This window comes from Pteronotus mesoamericanus, unplaced genomic scaffold (assembly GCF_021234165.1).
Source record: "Pteronotus mesoamericanus isolate MK-2021 breed Mesoamerican mustached bat unplaced genomic scaffold, CSHL_Meso_final scaffold_54, whole genome shotgun sequence".
NCBI lineage: Eukaryota > Metazoa > Chordata > Mammalia > Chiroptera > Mormoopidae > Pteronotus > Pteronotus mesoamericanus.
The window spans coordinates 41,632,046-41,654,459 of NW_026555321.1; the positions used below are offsets into that span (position 1 = coordinate 41,632,046).

Sequence of the window (22,414 nt, forward strand, 5' to 3'; positions counted from 1 at the left end):
GTTTCATTTGTGGCATATTTCTTTGTCTCCCAGTTTTGTCTGTGTGTATTAGGTAGATCTGCTGTGACTCCCAAACTTGATACGATGGATTTAAGATGAAGATGTCTTGTTGGGCTCAGTGGCACAATCTGAGCTTCGTGCTCAGGAATGTTTGTTGTGGGTTATGTGTATCCTCCTGTTGTAGTTAAGTCTTGAATGCTGTTTGCCCTTTCATGGGTGGAGTTTACCCTTCAGCTTGGCTGAGTAGAAGGATAAACTGTGATCACCACGTATATGTTGCTGTCCAGGGGCTGCCCCCTGAGGTGGAGTTGTTTCCAACAGGGTCTGGTGCCTGCCAGAATCCCCCTCTGGGTGTGGCTAGAGGGTCAAGCTCAGGTGTGGTCTGAAGCCCACCACCCCATCCACTTGGGCAAGGTTCAGGTACAGGCTGATGTCAGATGGTGTGTATAACAGGCCTTGGACTACCTGTCTGGAGCTGCCACACTATTCACTGTTTGTGGCTGTGTCCACTGGGCCTGGGTGTGTGTGGGAGGTGCCAATCTGTGTATAAGGGTTGGCCTCTTCCAGCTTAGAACTGTAAAAGATCCAGATTTGTAAAAGATCCAAGGCCCCCCGATGCCTGCCTCCCCGTCAGCTACTCTGCTTCCCCCTGAGGTTGCCTGGTCTTTCTCCATACCCTTCTGAAGAAAGACTATAGAGTGGGCCCAGGCTGGCTGGGAACGACAGGCCCTTCAGTAGGATGAGATTGGTAGGGTGAGGCAACTGGGGTCAGGACAGGACTAGTGGGTCTACCTGGGGGTCATGTAATCAGTCATTAATGAGGGGAAAGTGGCCCCCTACTCCAGAGCCAAACCACTCAGTCTCTACCAGAATGTTCAACTCTAGCTCCCCCAGGAGGGGTGCACCACAAGTACAGGTTAGGTGTAGTCAGCCATCCCCTCTGTAGGAGCAAGCTCAGCCAGTGGAAGCCACCAGACTTAAGAGGACAGATCAGAAGAGTCTTCCATTGCCCTGACTAGTGTAGCTCAGTTCCATTGGGTATTGTTCCACAAAGCTCCAGGTCAGGGCATATGCCTGGGTTGCGGGCCAGTCCCTGGTCGGGACATAGGCGAGAGGCGACCAATCAATGTTTCTCCCATACATTGATGTTTCTCTCCCTTTCTCCCTCCCTTACCCTTTCTCTAAGAATAAATAAATGAAATCTTTAAAAAAAAAAGTCTCCCATTTGGGGGATGCCAGCCCAGCTCGCAGGAGGGAGCCAAGCACTCTGAATGTCCCAGCTCTGAGCAGCTCTTCCTTACCCACATTGAACTGAGCTCAGCAGGGCTGGGTATCCAGGACTTGGAAGGGCAGATCCAAACAGTCTCCTATTGCGTGGTTCCTGCAGTCCCGTAGGATAGGGACAAGCACTTCTTTCCCTTCCCAGGATAGTGTGGAGTGTGGGCTGAGCTCACAGAGGAGATAGGAGTGTCCCTCTTTCCCCTCCACACCGCCCCCAACCCCTTCCCACAATTTAGCCACATAACCCAGGACCCACCTCTCTGATTCTTGGACAAAAGCCTCCCCAGGAGACACATTTCAAAAGGCCCGGCCCTGTGCTCACACTCTGATCCCCTGCCTGACTGAACTCAGCAGCACAGGCTGGCCAGGTGATTTAGCTGGTGGGGAGGAGGGGTGCCAGCTGTGCGCTCAAGGTTGGGGAGGCTGGTTCCCTATCCAGTGCCACACAGTTCAGTCACTGTCTGAATCTACCAGGAGCCTCCCCAGAAAGAGAGTACCCCAAAGGTCACTGCTGGCTGCAGCCAGTGGATCCCCTTTGCAGGATCTGTGCATAGCAGAGTGGCCTTGCCAGCAATCTGGGGACCAGGCAGTGCACTCCCCAGGCTGGTGCTGTAACAATAGAAGTGCTTATCCCTGGGAAGATGGCTTCCTTGTCTCCAGTAGACTCTTCTCTCCTAGGCGGACTAAATCCCCAATGATTTTCACCACCAGATGCTAGGGTTCCTTTTCCCATCTCTGTTGTTCTGGATTGGGGATTCCTGCATAGGGTTGAGACCCCACGCTCCTGGAGGGTGGGAGCTTTGCAGTCAAGGTAACCATCTGGCTTCTCACCCACCACTTATGGATGCAGGGGCTAGCCCTTTTCACTCTTCTGTCCTTCTTTCCAGTCTCCATGGCTTCTGTAAGCCCTTGGTTATACTACTTCAGTCCAGCTCTTCTTCAGTGGGTTATTCAGGCTGATTGCTCTCTCATTTAGCTGTAGATCAGTTTGGGGCTGGGAGCAATTGAGTATAATTTCTACCTACTCTGCAGCCATCTTGGAGTTACCTCAACCCTGTCTTTTTTTTTTTTTTTTTTTTTTTTTTTGGCTTTCCTTTAAAAAAACTATTCTGCATCCAGGACTAGAATTACCTGCAGAGCTTTATAAAACTACAGATGCCTGGATCTCACTCCATCAGCCCTAAGAAGAATTGCTAGGCATGGGGCCTGGACATATGTAGTTTAAAAAGCCTCAGATTATTCTTTTGGACAACTAGGTTTAAGAACCCCGCTCAATTATAAATTCTTGGCAACTGTTTTATATGCTTTCCCTTATCCCCAAGTCCCAAATTTCACTTCTTGCTTTGTCTGCTCTGAATCTGTTTATGCTAGGTCTGTACCTATATTTCCAGCTGCTTGCTGGTTGTTTCCTCCTGAATGTCCTACTATCACCTTATAAATACTCTATACAAAGCTTGATTTCCTCTTCAAACTAGAGCATTCTACTGACTTTCCAATTTCTTCTATTGTTCCATCATTCTCCCAAGCACTCTAGCTCAGCTTCTTGGTATCTCTTCTGAATGCTTTCTCTTTATTGCCTCCAGTAATTGTGTCATCTATACCATTTGCCCTCTCTTCCTGCTACTACTTGTTTTTCCTGTGCCATCCTAGGGTGTTACAGTAGTTGTCTAGTTTGGCCACCATTCTTCTGTTACAGATTTATTTATGTTATTCTCCTGCTTTTAAAAGCCCTAGTGACTGCCATGTTGGGGAATGAAGCCTGGAATAGTTAACTGTGCACTTGAGGCCCTAAAAAATTTGGACTCAATTCAACCTTTTAATTTTATTTCCCATTACTTCCTTTATATGTTAAACTATTAAACTAGATTATTTAGAGGTAAGATGGTATATGGAGAAGATTCTTTTGAATCTTAGCACTGTCACTTTCTAAAGGTATGATATCTTGCAAGTTACTTTAGCCTTTTTGACCTTAGATTTCTCATTTGTAAAATAGGACATAAAAATAGCTATTTGCATGGTTTGTCAGTAGTTAACATGTATAGTGTGCTTAGCATGAGGCCTGCCCACTTAGCGGGCCTTGAAATATATTCTTCACTTCATATCTTCATTCTTCTCCAGTTTCCCTCCTTAGATTTGTGCTCTCTCATATCCTTCTCTTTTTCTATTTCTTTGCTCATGCCATTTTCTCTGCCTTTCCTTCCATTTCCAGCTTTTAAAATCCTTCTCTTTACCCTTTTCATAAGTCCTCCCCCTGCCCTTGTCCATTCCCAGTTCCCATAATGTTTTGTACCTCTTGTAGCATTTGTGAAAATTTCCCCCTTTGCTATGTTAAGTAGCAAAGCGCTTCAGTTTCTCTAAATCAAAATCTTAAGGACAAGGACCTACTTGTAATCATCTTGTTTTTTTCCATTATTCTCATCATACTGCTTTGTAACCAGCAGGTTCTCAGTGAATATTGAACAAACAGGTAAAGCCAAAGAACCACCACTCCTCCTGGGTAAAATGAAAAATAAGTCAAAGAGCAGTATTCCACAGTATGCTAGAGAAAGTGGTAAATGAATCTGCACACCTAGAGAAAGGATTTTTCCCACCAAATAAATAGCTAGAAACAGGATTTCTGGGAGAGGATAGCAGCTGACTCTGAGGCTAGGCAGGAAATACGCAGATTAAGTCTAGAAGATGTATCTTACCAGAAAGCACTGAAACAATCCGAGACTGCTGGGTTTTCATCAGAAGGACTCAGGAATTAACATGGAGTTCTGACTGATCAAAGATGGGACGATTTAAGCATTGAATAATAATAGCAGTGGATTGGAATGTATTAAATTTGTTTAAATCCATGAATGCACAGTGATTCTAAAAAAGAAAAGAAAAATATTTGATCACCTTTGGAAGAACTTAGGAAACCCATTTATCTTTCTGAAAACGGGTAAATAAAGAAATTAAAGCATTTATGCTACCACTTCTATAGGAATTACACCTGAGGTAAAGTTTTTGTAACTGAACTCAGGTCATAAATGAGGGCAGAATGATACAATATCAACTCAAAAATTTTTTTTTAGTTTTTTAGAATCAAAAGAGTATTTGTCTATTCAGCTAACTTTTCCCTCCTCTCTTCCTACTTAAAAAAAAAAAAAGGTCTTTGAATTAGAAGTTATATGAAGCAAACATTTAGGGGTAAAGTTGGTAACTCTTGCATCTTAGATTGCAGTCAAAAGGAAATTAAGCAACCCTGGCTGGTGTGCCTCAGTTGATTGGTTGGAGTGTCATAGCATAACCGAAAGGTTGCAGTCCAGGTGCATATGATCCCCAGTCCGGGCGCATACAGGAGGTAGCCAGTCAATGTTTCTTTCTCACATTGTTGTTTCTCTCTTTCTCTCCTTTCCTCTCTCTCTAAAAGCAATGAAAAAATGTCCTTGGGTGAGGATTAAAAAAGAAAAAGAAATTAAGCAAATAATTCCCCAAATTTGGGGAATACCAAACTGGGGAATTATTAACACCTCTAAGGGAAACGTTAACACCTTTCATTTAGGTATTGGCTTTCTATTTTTTTTATTGATTTTAGAGAGAGAAAAAGAAAGGGAAACATCGATTTGCTGTTCCATCCGTTTATGCATTCACTGGTTGGTTGATTCTTGTATTTGCCTTGACCTGAGATTGAACCCACAACCTTGGCCTATGGGAATGATACTCCAACCACCTAATGAGCCACCCAAGCCAGGGCCTAAGTCTTGGATTTTTAAAGGTTTCTTGGGCTTTTATGGTCTTCCTCATTGAATTTATTGTTATTGACAGTCATTTCAAGAGATCCTTCAAACTACTCAAGTGTAGATTGCCTTCAGTACTATGGCAATCCTGTATTGCTCAGTCAGTGTTAACCCTAGGTTTATCTCACAGTTTTTATATCAGTCCAATTGCTGGCCTTTCAGATGTAATATAGAAATCACGATGTAACATAGCAGTTTGCCACCTTAGCACTGTAACTTGCTACATCTATCTAAAAAAAAAGAAAACAAAATACTATTATTACTTTAAATGTTTTGTTAAAGTGTCAGTCTTGCTGGAGCTTTCTGTATTGTGCTCCTGTATTTATTGTAACCTGTTTATAGTAAATTCCTGGGAGAACCATAGAGCTGGAATAAGTCTGTCCCTTCCCTGCCTTCTGCCAGGGAAGGGAGGGAGTTAGGTGTTTCTTGAAAGTGGAGATGAACCCTCCCATTCTCAAAATGAGAAGCCGGCAGTTTCACCCTTGAGTAATGGAAGCTGTAAAATATTAACCAGACATGTTCTTTGACATATTAAATAAGCCTTTATTAAATGCCTGCTTTGAACCAGAAGCAGCCAATCCTTGCTGCCCTCAAAGTGTTGAGTCTAATTGGTGAGACACCTATTGTGTAAATGATAAATATTCAAAGTGCAGCATGCTTAGTGTTATAATGAGTAGATATAGGAGGCTCTGGGGACACCTAACTCAGACACTGAGCTTTGGTGAAGGAACCAGAAAGTCTGAACCTGGAGGATAAGTAGCATTTGGTCATGCAGGCCAGAGGATAAAGGACATCACCAGTAAAGAGGACAGCTTGGGTAAAAGGCATGGGATTGTGAAAAGTAAAGTATTTGGAGATGCAGGTAGCTTTGTTCTTATATAGGGTATTTTTGGTAGCAGGAGGAAGGATGAGTCCTCAAAGGAAGGAAGGAACTCAGTGGTTCATGGCCATAATTGCTGTTAGGCAGAGAGTTTAGAAGATGGTCCCATACATGGTTCTTGATATGTGTGAGCACTTTTCATATAAAAAATTAATGAAAATCAATATTGAGTAAAGTGTGCTAAATTAAGTTCAATGCGCATTTTTAAATGACAGAATAATATTACTTCATGCTTATAATACCATCTTGATGATCTGTGGGCTTGATTACTTAATAAGTTACCCTCCTATAAACACATTTGCTCTATTCTTTACAATCAGCTTTATTGAGATACAGTTTACTTGCAGCATCAATTTTACATGTACAATTCAGTGAATTTTGGCAAATGTATAGAGTTATATAACCAGTACTCCTCCAACCATAATATAGTATATTTTCATCACCTTGTATTAGCTTTCAGTTAGAGTTTGGTAAACTAAATAAATTAACTCTTTGAACCCTGGAAGATGTTATATCTGAAGAATAGAGAAATAAAAAACTGTCTACCTTTAAACCAGCCAAAAAAACCCTTTTTTTTTCCTTCCTATAAAACCCACACACAAAGAGAAGCTGTCAGTACAAGTGCTACTTTTGGGGACTTTTACCTCTTGAAATCTTCAGAAGGAAAAGGAGCAAGTAAGAAGCAATAGTAGGAAGTTGTCTACATAATGACTGGTATAATGCTTTACGAAGATTTTTGGGAGAAGAATGCTAATGAATGCTTTATGGGAGAAGAAACAACCAGGAAAACAAAACCAGAATTTTAAATACTAAACTGGCAACTTCGGCCTTGAAGTCTAACAAATAGCTCTGATACTTAATAGCAGAGAGTTGGAGAAACAGTTTCACTTGTCTGAGGACCTGGTTTTCTCACTCACGAAAAAAGGAATTGAATAGCATATTCTAAGCTATGTTATGCAGAACATTAGAGGTCTGTGAGGTGTGGATAGGAGTTATAGATTGGGGACAGGAGAATTAGGAATAAGGGCTAAATTAAACAGGGGAATAGTTGATTTTAGCTTTGATGCTGGCAAATAGGGGATTCAGTGCATTCCCCTCCTCCACTCAGTTGTACTTCCATATATTCAATTGACCTTTTAATTGACTTGTTAGAGCATTGGAGGTTAGGGCACTTTTCAAAACATAATTCTGCCTGTAATTGTGATTCATTATGGATAGGGATAAGTTTCTCCAGGGGAACGAATATTGTCACTAAACCACTAGATTTATTCCCCCCAACAGAAGTTATTACATATAAGAATAAAAAATAGTCTACAGATACGAGGCATGAAGATTTGTATTTTTAAACAATTATTTTATTCATCTTATTTGTTTGTTTTAACCAGTTACCCATGGGTGTATTGTTTCCACAATAAAACTTTTTCTACCAGATGGTATGGAAGCCCGACTCCGCTCAGAGTGAGTATAATTCAGTGCAATGAAGTTTTTGCATTAATTACCTTTGGTTAATAATATTCTAGACTAGGTGATACTGTTAATACTTCAGGATTATGCTAACAATGTTAGAAAATTTGTGTAGTACTTTTAGAATAATTGTTTTTCATTTTAGTTGTAATTCTAGTAATGGAGGCACAGTTCACTTTGTTTTCAAATTTAACTTTACAGTTTATATTTTGATGGGTAATTGTTTTCCAAAATATTTACAACATATAAATTACTAGTGAGTGATAACTGTGTTCATTTTGATCTTTGTTTAATATAGGACTTCTTAGACTATGATCGCCTCTGAGGTTAATGCCAGTGTTAAAATTTTATAGAACCTTAAGGATGTTGATATAGTTAGTAGCCCATGTTGGTGGGAGTTTTTGTAGGGATTTTTCAATGCTGTATTTTTTTTTAGAGAAGGAGAAACTTAAAGGGGAAAAATTAGAATCTAAATGTTAACATGTGAACAAGAACATTCTGACTTATACTTTTCACAGATTATCATGAAGTGTTGGAGGAAGCTAAACAGTCTTTAAATTTAAGCATTTTTTATTATGGCAGAAACCTCAAATATGCTAGAAGCTTGTTTCTTTGACATAATATTTTCTGTTTTTCAAAAGTAGAGAGAAAGATCTGAAGGTAGGAGGTTGAGAGAGGCAAAGTTGAAGGCAACGTATATAGAGCAGTGAGTAGGAAAGAGAAGGAAAAAGAAGGGAGAGGCCCTCCTATTACTATGATAGTCTGTGTATTTGTTAGAATTATATATTATACTTTAGTTCAAAGCTACCAGTATTTTTTTTAGTGTCAATGATATCTGAAGCAAAACAGAAATTTTTAAACATTATAAATTAAAACACTAATGTTTTCTATTCTAAACTATAGTTTAATTAAAAATAAAATTAACTTTGGCAATTTTAATGTGACTTACCTTTTATGAGTCCAGAGTTAAGATTTAAAAACTAAGAGTAACTATTAATCAACTCATGAAATAGTGGCTTCTTAATAGACCTTGATATTTGTATTTGATAATGAGATTTTCTTTCATTTAGTCAAAAGCTTTGGGCAATTACATAAAGGGTCACCTGTGTTCTCAAGTTTCACCTAGTAGGGCTTATGGATTTTTTCAGTCTATTTCAGAGAATTGTGTCCCCATCTCTCTTGTTTCTGCAGTGCTTTTCATCTTTGCCCCATTTCCTTTTCATTGTTTGGTTTTTCTTATGTGGGTAAATGTTAGCATCATTTAAAATTTACTGCCAATTTCATTATACATAATCTGGTTGATTTTCTGGACAAGATGAATTTTGAACAGGCAAGTCTCTCAGCTGGAGGAAGATGAGGAGGATAGTCCAATTCAAGACCTGTCTCTACCTATTCTGTGGCTTGACTAGGCCTTTGTTTTTTCATTTGAAAATGAAGATAATAATAATAGTACCTATTTAGCAGGAATTTTATGAGGAGAATTAAGCCAGACTGCGTACTTAAAGAGCTTCTCACAAAATACCTGGCATATAGTAAGCACATGATGTTTCTGTTATTGTGATCTAATATTTTTTAGCAATCAAGATGCTTTAAGATATGCCAGAATACTTAGAGCTTAAGGTACATTGCATACATAGCATTTAATGCTATAAAGGTCTTCAGTAGTTCTCAAAAAGTTGATTCTTTTTCTTCCTTGATTTTTATTATATTGCAGAAATAATTTTTTAAATTTTTATTTTTAAATCATGTTTATTCTATTACAGTTGTCTCAATTTTTCCCCCTTTGCCCTCCTCCACCCATCCCACCCCCTACCCCCACAGTCAATTCCCACTCTGTTGTCCATGTCTAATATGGGTCATTCATACATGCTCTTTGTTTAGCCCCTTCTCCATCTTTCCACCATTGTCCCCACAAATAATTTTTAATTGATAAAAAGACAAATCTTACCACCGTAATACTAAGTATTGATTTTTCTTTTCTACATTTACTGTTGCATGTGAACTTTTTCCATAATTCAAATAGAGTACACCCATATCTAAGAAAGTTTTTGTAAAATGCAGATATATCACTTATAAAATGTTTTGTTGGACTTTTGGTCTTTGTTATGATTTTCATGAGAACAGAATAAAATTGTACTTGATCACTAAGAAAACCAGATTTAAAAAAATTTCATTAATACTCTTTGTTTCAATGTAGACTTTTTAAAGTTCATTTCCCTATATACTTGTACTTAAAAGGATATATACCCAAAATGGTGTCTGGGTGCTGGCATTGGGTAATTTTTATTTATTTCCTCATGCTTCACACATTTTACATAATCAGTAGGTATTACTTTTATAGTCAAGAAGAAGAAACATGTTTAAAATGTCCGTTCCATTTTATGGGGTATAGAAGAACTAAAGTTGTACATAATTTTTTAAACCTTCATTATTAGGCAGCAGCTTTGTTAGGACCTTTTGATAGGTTCTAGGGACACAGGAGTGAATTAGTCACAGTGCTGGGGAACACAGATGTGAAATCAACAAAGCAGAGTAAATGGTTTTAAGGTCTCAGTGGGAGTCTGTACAGGATATCATCATAGGTGCTCCCAAGGGAGGTAGGTGCTGGTACTTAATAATCCTTGTGATTCATCATGTTAGTGTACGAATTGAAACAGTTCTTAGGATGTTTGCACTTACTACAATGGGATTAGAATTGTCATTCCTATTTTTAAATCCTGAAAGATCAGTTTCTCAGGAGCTGACATGTGTTTAACCAATTGAATCTAGGAATTTTACCCAGAAGACCTTCAAGCTGAGTGAGCTCTAGGATATGGAGTGATCAGCAACTGGTAGGGGAGATGGGTGGCATTCTTGGTTTTGCTCCCTCTACTCACCCCCAACCCACATACAGTATCTTACAGGACATTGCAAGATAGGAACTGAGTCTTCATTAGCTGCTGTGTTCTCATGGGAGTGGTAGTAGTGATCAAGGGCTACTGTATCCTACATACTGTTTTAAGCTCTTTATTTATACAGTATTAGCATATTTAATACTCATAATAACCCCATAGGGTTGGTTTGATGATTATTCCCATTGTATGGATGAGGAAGCTGAGGCCTATATATTTGCACAAGATTACACAGTTGATAAGTAGAGCCAGAATTTGGGCCCTGTCAGTATAACCTCTGAGCCTGCATGCTTAACTCAAAATACCGCCTCACTGTCAGTAGTACTTTATAAGGCCAAAAGACAGCACCAATGAATACTGTCTGTTTACTGTTTAGTTTTAAAGGGATATACTGCATTTAGTTTCATACCCACACGTAAGCTTTCAGTTGTTAGCTGTGTGAGGTGGCTGGGTGGAGAAGAGGAGTAGTATTTTGATTAGCAGAAGTTGTTCTACACTAGAACAAGCTTCCAGATTATAGCTCTCTTTTCACTAGAACTTTGCTTTTATTTAAGACTTTCTTAGTATAGGAATATTTAATTTTAAAAACTTAATTTATTTTGAAATGGAAAATAATTTTAAGGAATGTTCCTTTTCCATAAAGAAGTTCTTATGACCAAGGAATTCACCATAGCCCTTATTAAGTAGAGAACTCTTAAAGGTCATTTAATCGCTTTTGGATTTTGAATTTGTGTTTAGAAACATATTTTTTGTGAAAGGTGGATTTGTATACTTATTATCTTATTTTCTAAGAATTTATACATTTATGAAGGATTAAAAAATAATTCACATACTTTTAATCATATGAAGGCAAATTATATATTAACTTTGAGGTTTAAGATATTCCGGTACCATCATACTCTGTTTCCTCTATTGTCCGGAAATTAGATAAAAATTCTAAATTTTACTTTTCAGTGTCATCCATGCTCCATTACCAAGTCCTGTTGACAAAGTAAGTTGCTAATGATTATTTTTTACAAACTAACTGAGCTATATTACTTTGTTTTTGATATGCTTCACCTAGAAAATTATTTCTCTTTTGTAACAAAATCTATAGAGTGTATATAGCTATATAGTTACTGTAGTCTTCTGATCTTCAATATCTGGAGAATTTAGGATGGGTGTTTCTTAGGAAAAAGCCTTTGTACCTTAAGTAAATGGCTGTGTAGACTAGGAGTACTTGTGTGGTGCCTAGCCAGAGGTAAGATGTGTTAGTTACTACTCTTTATAATGGAATACAGTTCTGTCAAGAAATATTTATTAAAGTTTTCTGGCCAGAGAGTTCACTCAGCATATGGAAATGACGCAGAAATATGGTTATAGAAATTCCTCTTTTATTGTCCTTGAAGATGAGTTTTAGCCTGATTTGGGTCAGGAACTTTGCAATAATTACTGGTTAGAAAATATTTTTTCTTCTGTTCAGAAATAATGGAACATTAAACTGTAGATATCATTGCTAAATAGTGAGGAAAAGAGCCCCAACATCTTTTGTACCTTTTGACATTAATGTCGATGTGAGCTTTCTTAGTGCAGTAACGAAACTATTGGGGGAAATATTTTACATTTTTAACTTACATTTGAATAAAGAATGAAAGCCTGCTTGAAACTGAAGTTCTATGTTAGATTTCTTAGAAGTAAAAATGGTTAATCATCAACTTCAGCAATACCAAGAATGATTTCAGAAGTAAATGATGGCCTTGCTGATTTAGGACTAACTTTAAAAAAATAATGCTACCTCTCTGTCTTCTAGTTAGCATATTAATAAAAGTATACTTTCTGAGCCTAATCAAGAATGATTCTATTAATAATCATTAGTAACTTAGTAATGATATGATCATTAATAAGTTGAGATACAAGACTTGTAGCATTGAGGAAGTGGGTAAATGTTACAGCAACCTATAATTGCCCTTCCTTAGTTTATTTGTTGTTGTTTGTAATAATGCCATGGTTTTATATTCCGCACTTGAGAGAAACCCCTTATAGAAGTTATTTGTTCTTGTACTCTCGAGTCTTAATCATCTGACTGTAATTTGTAATGTTTAAACACCATTATTTCCTGTCTTTTTCTTCTTAAAACCTACCTGTAGTGTAAAGGGTAAAAAAGGATAAAACTGTTTTCATTACCTTCGTAATTGGACACAGTGTTATATTTCATGTTCTGTCTCTCCCCTAACCCCCACATGCAAATACCATTTTGAAGATGGCTGCTTCTAAATGAATTGTGACTTATTAACATATTGAAGAGCTAGTTAAATATAAATTTGAACGGTGGGAAATGTAGATCCGTTGATTCAGAAGGTTTTATTTCTGGATTAAGAAAAGGCTATAATTTTGTGATTTGGTTTATTAAGGAATATTTTCATGAGTAGCACTTGTTCCATCACCCTGCTTATAAATGTCAAACTGGTTAACATGATAATACCATTTACAAATTTTAGACATAGGACAGAAATATTTTGAAAACTAAAGGAACTGGTTAAATTGAAAAATAATTTTTTTATTTTGCATATGTTAGTAAATTGGCACTTTAAGGACTTGGTTTGGCTTTAATGTCTCTTACAAATATTTTGTGTGACTATTAACACTATGTCATTTTGTTTCTAGGTTGCTGCTAACACTCCAAGTATGTACTCTCAGGAACTATTCCAGCTTTCTCAGTATCTACAGGTAAAAGTAAATCTTGAGAATTCTTAGTATTTAAAAGCAAAATTGGCAACTTAGGTTTGACTTTATTAGTTCACAACTACAGGCTAAAGAAATACTGGTTGGCAACAAGTACGAAATACATACACACACATAAAACTCCTTATATATCTATATACATAAGAAGTTTTTACCTTCAAATATGAGGAAGTTCTGAAAAAAGTTCTTTATCTATAGATGACTTTTAAATAAAATTAAACCTGGAGAAATGTTGGTTGCTGATAATAGCAGATAATTATATAGCACTTACTATTTGCCAGAGTCTAGCCAACCACTTCACCTAATTAATTCATTTAGTCTTCACAACAGTCTTATGAGATACGTATTTTATTCCCATTTTTAAAGGTGGAGTAACTGAGAGACAGGAAGGTTAAATAACTTATACATTATCACATACCTAATATGTGGTACAGTTGAAATTTGAACCCAGGCAGTCAGACGTCAGAGCCTCTCTGACTCTGCTGTGCTGCTGGATCTATAAAAAGATTTCTTGGTAGGGCAGATACTTGGAATGGAATTTAATACCATACTTAAAGAGCCATACAAATCTCTAAAAAGGAAACAAATGCTATTTTGTTTTCTAGTTTTGGGAGATTTGGGCTGGATTATGGTTCTTATTAATCTGAGGAGGGAACATGGTTAAGGAAAACCCTGGATCAGGAATTTAAAGATTGCATTGCGGTTTTTATCTTGGTTTGGCTACTCAGTGAGTTCTATGACCCTGAGTGAGTTATTTTACATGTGGAGGTCTTCAGTTGCCTTTTCTTTAAAACAATAGGACTAAAAGAGTGATCCTAGGGTCCTTCATTCTTTCGTAGGAATCAATCAGCAAGAACAGTACCACCTCAGTTAAGAATGTATACATCTGTGAAAAGAAACAAAATTATCACTGTGTTAATCAGATCTCATCTTCTACTGGGCATAATGTAATCATGCATAGAAAAAGCAGCTTTACACACTTGGAGTTTACCAATAGAGCATTTCAAAGCGTAGACTCTAGCTCGAATTCCCTGGATTTGATGTGTGGCTTTAACTTCTAACCCTTTGAGAAAGTTGTTTAACCTTTTTATACCTCATTTTTCTCATCTGTGATATGAGTATAATAATAGCACCTCACAGGATTGTGAAGAATAAATAAATTGGTATATATAAAGCACTTAAATCAGTGCCTGGTACATGGAATGTATGCCGTAAATGTCAGTTGTTTACCATTCAGTAGAGAGGCACACTAATTGATCTAGATCTCTCTTATATAAAGAGGTAGAAGTAAACTTTGAGATTAATTTAGTCTAACCTTCATTTTTTTCATATGAGAAACCTGGGGCTCATGTAGGTAAAATGATTTCCCAAGGCTATACACTACTGTTATTAGACATCATGGACAGTAAATCTAACACCCTGACTCACTCTAGTAGTCCTTCAAACTTTCTTATCAGTTTTTAAAATATCCATAGTAGGCATAATATTTCAGTGTTTTTTTTTTTTTACTAATTTGAGAGAATATTATATTCCACTGTCTTTTCCATACACATCTCTTTGAATTGCTAAAGTTCTAATGTAAATTGTAAATCTTTTGAGTAAAAACTAGTATAGATGCAATTCATGCCTTAGAACTAAACACCCATTCCTGGAAATATTAGATTTCTGTTGGAATGTGGTTCATGGAGTTATGAAACTTTACTAAGTGAAATTGAGTTTTGGTGGTGTTTTTTTTTTAGGTGAAATTACACCATCTAGTGGAAGTAGTAGTTGTTAGTGTTTTTGTGTTTCAGAAAAACTTTCTGCAGCATGAGTGCAATTTCCTGAATATTAGAAATGTTTAAAATAAACTTGAAAACGAGTCTTTTGTAAGTGTAAGCTGTGGTTTAATGTGGGTTCTGGGCAGGATAGCTTTTATTAGATTCCTTAATCTGTTCTTTTAGAGTTATATTAAAAAACAGTACCTCTAACTCTAATTAGACCAGGTTTACCCTAACCATTATTTATCAAGGATGTGGAGAGCAATAAGTGCATGCTTTAAACCTCAAGAACCGTGTTTGAAGTATATACTTCTCTTTTGAGGTGGCTCAGAGATATTAGCATAGTAAGTGTTCTTTAGGTAATGACAGAAAACGAAGTGAAATTTAAAGGTGTGCCAAAACCACAACTATGTGAGTATTTTCACCTTGACTTCCAGTGAAGGAGACCATCTTAACAGTTGTCAAATGTTAACAAATGACCTAGAGATAAGACTTTACTCACTAATGTCTTTCTCTGTGAAAATATTTCTTTGCAGCTGCCAAGTAGTTATATAACTCCTTGACCCCTTAATTACATTGAACAAACCCTTGGAGTCTTATTTTTGGTATATTTAATTGCTACTAAGTGATATACAGTCATAGAATCAGAACATCAGAAAATGCAATAGCCTTTAAAATTGAAGCAGTTTCTCTTTTTTAAAATAGTGTGTGTGTGTGTGTGACATTTTCAGCAGGATAAATGAAAAGATTTTTGTTTTCGCTGTCATACCTGTGCAGCTAAGACATTAAAAAGTATTTGCTACTGCCCAGCCAGTGTGGGTTACTTGGTTGGAATATCATCCCAAACACCAAAGGATTGGGGATTCAGTTCCAGGTTAGGGCACATGCCTAGGTTGTGGGTTTGATCCTTGATCAAGTGCGTTTTGGGGGCAACCAATAGATGTTTCTCTCTCACATTGATGTCTTTTTCTCTCTCTCTAAAATCAATAAACATTTTATTTTTTTTTTGAAGATTTTATTTATTTTTAAAAGAGAGGGGGGGAGAGAGGAAAAAGAGAGAAACATCAATGGACTGCCTATCACACACCCCCCAACTAGGGGCCTGGGCTGCAACCCAGGCATGTGACCTGACCAGGAATCAAATTGGTAACCTTTACACTTTGCAGCACAACACCTAACCCACTGAACCACACCAGTCAGGACAGTAAACCTTTTTTTTTTTTTTTTTTTTTAAGTATTTGCTACTGACCAGATTGCTTTGGTTTAATTTGGAATGAGATTGATAGTTTGTTCTGAGATTTATTGGTTGATTAATTGTATTGATTGATTTTTATAAAATTCAAGATTAAAACATTTGGTGGATTCTTTAACTGTGGATGCTTTAAAAAAAACTCTGTGAATTGTGTGTAAAAGAAATCAAGAGGACTTGTTTTCTTTTATAGGGGAAGTTGCAGCTAGAGCACCCCTAATGATAGTACTTACAGCCCAACAAATGAGGCTAAAATGGTACGGCCTATATATATTGTACAGAGTAGATTTATCAAGTTTGAAAGTAAGATACAGAGTGGAATATAATATGATCATATTTCAGAATGTGCTAAAAATTGCTTATTTATTCTTCAAAGGAATTGTGCTGAGTTTATTAGAATCTCTTTTGTAATTTGTAATATTAGGAGGCCTTACATCGGGAGCAGATGTTGGAACAGAAGTTAGCCACACTTCAGCGGCTACTAGCTATCACCCAAGAGGCTTCGGATACCAGTTGGCAGGTATTCCAGTAGCCTTTATTTTCAAGAAGCACTTAAGCATAGTTTAATATTACCCATAGGTGTTGATTAAGCTAAGACTAAAATTTTGTAGCAAGCAAAATTAAAGTTTTTTCCTAATGATCAAATACTGAAAATGTAGCATTTTACACTGGATATTGATCAGTTTTATGATTTTCTTTTTCCTTTTTTTTTTCCTAGCAGTAGCAGTCTTTTTCATGTGTTATTTTTCAGTTACTCTGGGATTTTACTTATATTTGATTTTTCTTCAACAGGCTTTAATAGATGAAGATAGACTCTTATCACGATTAGAAGTTATGGGAAACCAATTACAGGCATGTTCCAAAGTAGGTATTAATCTCAAGTATATAAAGAAAAATGCATAGTTTTTAATGTCACTTCATTTCTTCGTCATTTTGAGTACATGATAAAACATTTATACATGTTCACCATTCTTTTAAATCTTTTTCTCATGGGAAATTTTAAACATGTAGAAAGAATTATATAATGAATACCTGTGTACAACCCTTTGTCTTTTTTTATACCACAGTTGATATTTTTTGGAGAATCCAGGTCATTTGTCCTGCATAATTTCTCACATTCCGGATTGTTATTTAAACATTCTACTAGCTCCTCCTCCCACACCATAAATTTATAGTTTGAGCTAGGGATTTGATCTGATTTAGGTTCAGTTTCTTTGGCAGAACACCTCATGAGCGATACTGTATACTTTCACCAGGAGATACTATGTCTTATTGTCTTTCTTTTTGAGATATTAGCAATCATTGATGAGCCTTGCCTAGATCCATAACTCTATTAAGGGTTGCAAAAATGATGATGTAATTTCGTCATTGCCTTCATTTATCAGCTGGATTACTTATGTAAAAGAAACTTCTTATAAACCATTTTGTTCCCCTGAGGTTCGTTTTCTTTAGGAAAAGCGGGATAAGTGTTCTTGTCCCTTTATTTACTAAATTTCAAAATAATGAACTGGTTCCTTCTCATCCACCAAAGAACAATCATGGACTATTTTTTTCAACTGAGATTTAAATATATTTGGTATGTTTTGACCTATTGGATTTGTTTTTCTTATTGATACTCAAATTACCCCATCTTTGATCCATAGAACTTCTTCATGTTGGCACGTGAGCCCTTTTGATAGAACTCTAGCAGATTTGATGGCTTCCTGCTGTCATATCAGACAAGATATTCCAGGCTCATCTTGTACATTTCCTGTCTCAGACTAGGAATCAACTCTTCCCTGTGGTGCTTGTTTGTTGTTGTTGTTGTTGTTTAACCATTGTTTTAAAATGCTTGGGCCCTTTGAAGGTAATAGATTATTTTTGTCCACAATTGTAAATATTGGGACTTTCAGAGAATATGAAAAATAGAAGAGATAATTGAGTTTGTGTATTTGAGAGAAATTTTCAATTTTCTTTTTTTTTGGAAGTATGAGTTAATATATTTATAAAGGCATAATTTACTAATGTACCTTTAAAAAAAAAAGATCTTATTTATTTTTAGAGAGAGGGGAAGGGATGGAAGAAGAGAGGGAGGGAAACATTGATGTGCAATAGAAACACCAATGGGCTGCCTCTTGCACACCCCCATCCAGGACTGGCCTGCAACCCAAGTATGTGCCCCAACCAGGAATGGAACAGGCAGCCTTTCGCCCTGCAGGATAACACCCCATCAATTGAGCCATGCCAGCCAGGGCTACTAGTGTACCTTTTAAATACAGCTTCAATTAATACAGGGCCAACATCATTTGTGTTTGGAGGTATCTTAATACAGAATTCAAAGAGCATCATAATGTGTTGTTTTTTTTCAAGTGGTAAATACTTTAAAAAAATAATTTATCTGTAATTATAAATATCTTTTAATCCTAGAATCAAACAGAAGATAGTTTACGGAAGGAACTCATAGCATTACAGGAAGATAAACACAACTATGAGATGACAGCCAAAGAGTCCCTGAGGCGGGTTCTTCAGGAGAAAATTGAAGTGGTTAGAAAACTCTCAGAGGTGGAGGTATTTCAACTTAACAAATATTAAATACTAGTATGATTTTAAACTTTTAGCATAAAATCACTAATATTTCAGGATATTTTAAACTTGGGTATTATTATATAGCTAGGAAATATTTTCTGTCCTTCATGTGGGAAGGAGCAGTATGTTGTTTTCATTGTCAGGAATTCTTAACATAACCAATATAACCATGTGAGTTCTGGTGCTTATGATCCCGAGTCTTACTGAGGAAATAAAAGCCTAACCATGGCATCTTATTATTTACATTCTGCTTAGGATTCATCCTCTACAAAACGGGCTGTGATATATGCCAGGGAATTGAGCTCCTGCACCTTAGTTTGCTTTTCTTCCAGTTGAGAATAGTCAGTATAAGGCAGAGAATTTATACCAATTGTTCTTACTTTACCCATCCTTCAGAGAGGATAACTGTGTCTTAACTTTAAAGGTTCAAAGGGGAAATTATCTCTAACGTCCTTTCTAAGTCTTTTACAAACAATATGTGATTCTCATTGCTTTAAAAACAACCTTATTGATAACACGGATCATTCCTTTGAACCAATGTAAAATTACCACAGAAGTTATCAGTTAATGGATTTAGTAAAATGCCCATTGTAATACTAAATAGTACACATACCTTCATATAGGGATTATTTCTGTAATAGCCCCATCCCACAGTGACTGATTCACTGTCATGTCATTAACTTGACATGCAAGCAAGAAAGTTGCTACCTGTTTTATAAATTCTTATTAAATTGATCACTGTGTATTATTAAACTTGCTTTTAAGGATTGATAGGCTTAAAATATTTTCAAAACTAAATAAAAGTCATGCTCAATGACTTTCATGCTCAATACTTGAAAAAGTATAATTATATAAAGGTAGCATTCTCTCCTCCCTGTTCCTGTTTTGTGTGTTTTTGTTTTAAATTCTTAGTTACATTTTGTTTTAAAATGTACCTTGAGTAAACTCAAATCCTTACATTATTTAAATCAATGGCTTGTAAACTTGAATTGCAGCGAAGTCTGAGTAATACTGAAGATGAATGTACCCACCTGAAAGAAATGAATGAACGGACTCAGGAAGAATTAAGAGAATTAGCCAATAAATATAATGGAGCAGTTAATGAGATTAAAGATTTATCTGATAAATTGAAGGTATGTATTTACTCAACCTGAAAGTAATTAAGTTAATTGGCTCTAACTTACTGGATAGCTTAAGAATTTAGGTATTGCTGAACAGTTGCTGATGTAAAATTTGGTAATGGTTGAAATTTATAGTAAAAATGAGGTGCTTATATTCCATTTACCAAACCCCATTGCCATCGATAATTGAAAGTTTATAAAAGCTGGCATAGCTCTTTGGAAATCAGTAGTACTTTACAATAGGCAGCAAAACCAAGATATTCAGACTTTTTTTTTTTTTTTTCTTAACTTGAATCTGCGTATCTTTAGGCAGTTCCAAAGCAGGGCCCAGCTGTTAGTGCTGGACCAAATCCAGAGAGAACTTTGAAATGATCTGCTTAAACCCTATAGCTTCCTAGGGGTGCTTTTGACTCTGTTTTCAGCTTCAGTTTGCTGTAGCTGTAGGACACGTAGGATAAGGACAGACCAAACCATATGTAATAGCAAGTTGGTCCTTTAACATGTTGTAACTGAGTTTGTGAAGACCCATCTTTACATAATTCAAACCATGGATTGAGTGGCTAGAAGAGACACATTTGTTAGGGCATACCTCCCCTCTCATGTACTTCGTTAACCTATAGTAGTTTTAAAGGTTGTTAAATGAGGTTATTTTGAAAAGTGCTTGTAACCATTACTTCTTTAGCTAAACATAATTGTGTTTAAAATTTCAGAACAAGTTATATTTTAGAATTTATAAACTAATTACAACAATAGTAATTTCATAGGAAAACCTTATTATCCTCTTTAAAAATCTGTTTTTCATCTTGATCACTTTATCTCTGTGTATTGAGCCTGCTTACTTGCTGCAAGTTTCTGCTCTCCCCACCCCCAGGTGATATGGAGGCATTATCCTAATGTAGATCACTTTTGACATCATTTTGATATTTACAAATATGTTCTATAATATTGAATATTCTCCTTAGAAGTTTTATGACTAAAAGCAGGCAGTTCTCTAGTTTTCTTAAAAGAAGTTAAGATTTTATTAAATAACTGAATTTTCTGTTTCTTTCTCCACAGGTAGCAGAGGGAAAACAAGAGGAAATCCAACAGAAAGGACAAGCTGAGAAAAAAGAATTACAACATAAAATAGATGAAATGGAAGAAAAAGAACAGGAGCTCCAGGCAAAAATAGAAGCTTTGCAAGCTGATAATGACTTCACCAATGAAAGGCTAACAGCTTTACAAGGTAAATTAGTGAATCCATAAATTGATTTAATTTGATTTTTTTTCCTTTTTATCTGTGAAATATCTTTTTTTGGACTTTTATTTACAGTACGGTTAGAACACCTTCAGGAGAAAACTCTTAAAGAATGCAGCAGCTTAGGTAGGTGTCATCAAATTTCTTAATTAAAGCTGAATTTTATCATTAAACTTTTGATGTTTGCTATCTCACATTGGTTACTTATTTTCTTTTAGAGTGATGTTTTACATATTAGGTATAAAGTATCTATATTCCTTTAGAAAATTTCCTTTAAAAATATGCTTGATGGCCACCAGTGGGCACCATTGTTTAGTTCTTTGAGATAAATGAAATTTCTCCATCTGAAACACATGACTTAGAGATATTTAAGTGAGAAAAATACATAGACACCAGGATCCTCTTTAATTTTTTTGAGGCTCATTGAAAGACTACTGAACAGTTGTAGGCTTTTCTCTGAGTTGCTAGAGGATGGCAAGTTGAACACTTCTTGTAGAAATAAATTTCAAGTATTCTATACAGTCTTAATTTAAGTAGGCTTACAAAATGTCATGGTTACACTTGAGACCAGTTTTAAAGTAATGCTTTCTTTGATCAGGCAATGATGCACTGTCTTAATCCTAGGGATACAAGTTGATGACTTCTTACCTAAAATAAATGGGAGCACAGAAAAAGGTAGTGTAAAAAACTTAAATATTTTTCTTTCATGATATCCTTTTACTATTTAAGCAGGATAGAGAGGTCAGGGTTTTAAGGCTTTAAGTGTTTGGAATGAAAAGCATGCTTTTCATAAACCATTGAATCCCTTTGTTTTGTAATTCTTAATGCTATAAAAATCTATGGTTGGGCATCCTTTGTTATATGGCAATTTTGGTTATTCAAATAATAAGAAAATAATATACCTTTTCCCCCCATTACATTTTTCAAGGAACTATAATTTTCTTTCATCACTGCTCCTGGGAATAATTGGCCCCTGTTTCTAATATTTGTGCCCCAGTTTACAGTTTACCTAACAGCCCATTGAGCCCTTGGGCATATCATAGAAATTGCTTTTCTTGTTCATTTGTTTCATTGATCAAAGAAAACAGCGTCATTCATTTCTGCCATATGAAAAAAATCCTTTATTACTTCTTGGTACTGTGATCCTTCTTTCTGGATAGTTTGGATTATCTCTTGTCAAAAGTTTATAGCCACTATTGGTTTCCCTACTACTACTACTACTACAATGGGGTACTTTTACCCAATGGCTTCGAAATTCCTTCAGTCGCGAAGATACCTATACACTCCTCCTTTCCCCACCTATCCAGCATTAACTGAGTACCAAATATGTGCCAGATTGAGCATTAGATGCCTGGAGTACAGAATGAATAAAACTGTTTTCTATGTTTGCAAATCTATGTGCCTCTCAGCTCAGTTTGTATACAGAAGTTAGTGGAAGATAGCAAGGTTGGTACCCAGAACTTCTTATTAAATATTTT

General features: G+C 36.2%; 1 protein-coding gene across 22 annotated transcripts in view; it reads left to right on the forward strand.

Moving 5' to 3' along the window:
- Positions 1-22,414, forward strand: part of SLMAP (sarcolemma associated protein) — a 142,485-nt gene that overhangs the window by 69,065 nt on the left and 51,006 nt on the right. For 8 of the 22 annotated variants that reach the window (XM_054595701.1, XM_054595713.1, XM_054595705.1 and 5 more), the window contains exons 4-13: positions 7,314-7,386; positions 11,238-11,274; positions 12,927-12,989; positions 16,438-16,533; positions 16,806-16,877; positions 18,420-18,560; positions 19,574-19,711; positions 20,756-20,924; positions 21,012-21,062; positions 21,561-21,611. In XM_054595701.1, coding sequence (XP_054451676.1) covers positions 7,314-7,386; positions 11,238-11,274; positions 12,927-12,989; positions 16,438-16,533; positions 16,806-16,877; positions 18,420-18,560; positions 19,574-19,711; positions 20,756-20,924; positions 21,012-21,062; positions 21,561-21,611 — 891 coding nt within the window. The remainder of the gene's footprint in view (positions 1-7,313; positions 7,387-11,237; positions 11,275-12,926; positions 12,990-16,437; positions 16,534-16,805; positions 16,878-18,419; positions 18,561-19,573; positions 19,712-20,755; positions 20,925-21,011; positions 21,063-21,560; positions 21,612-22,414) is intronic. The other 14 variants (XM_054595706.1, XM_054595704.1, XM_054595718.1 and 11 more) reach the window with 3 other exon arrangements.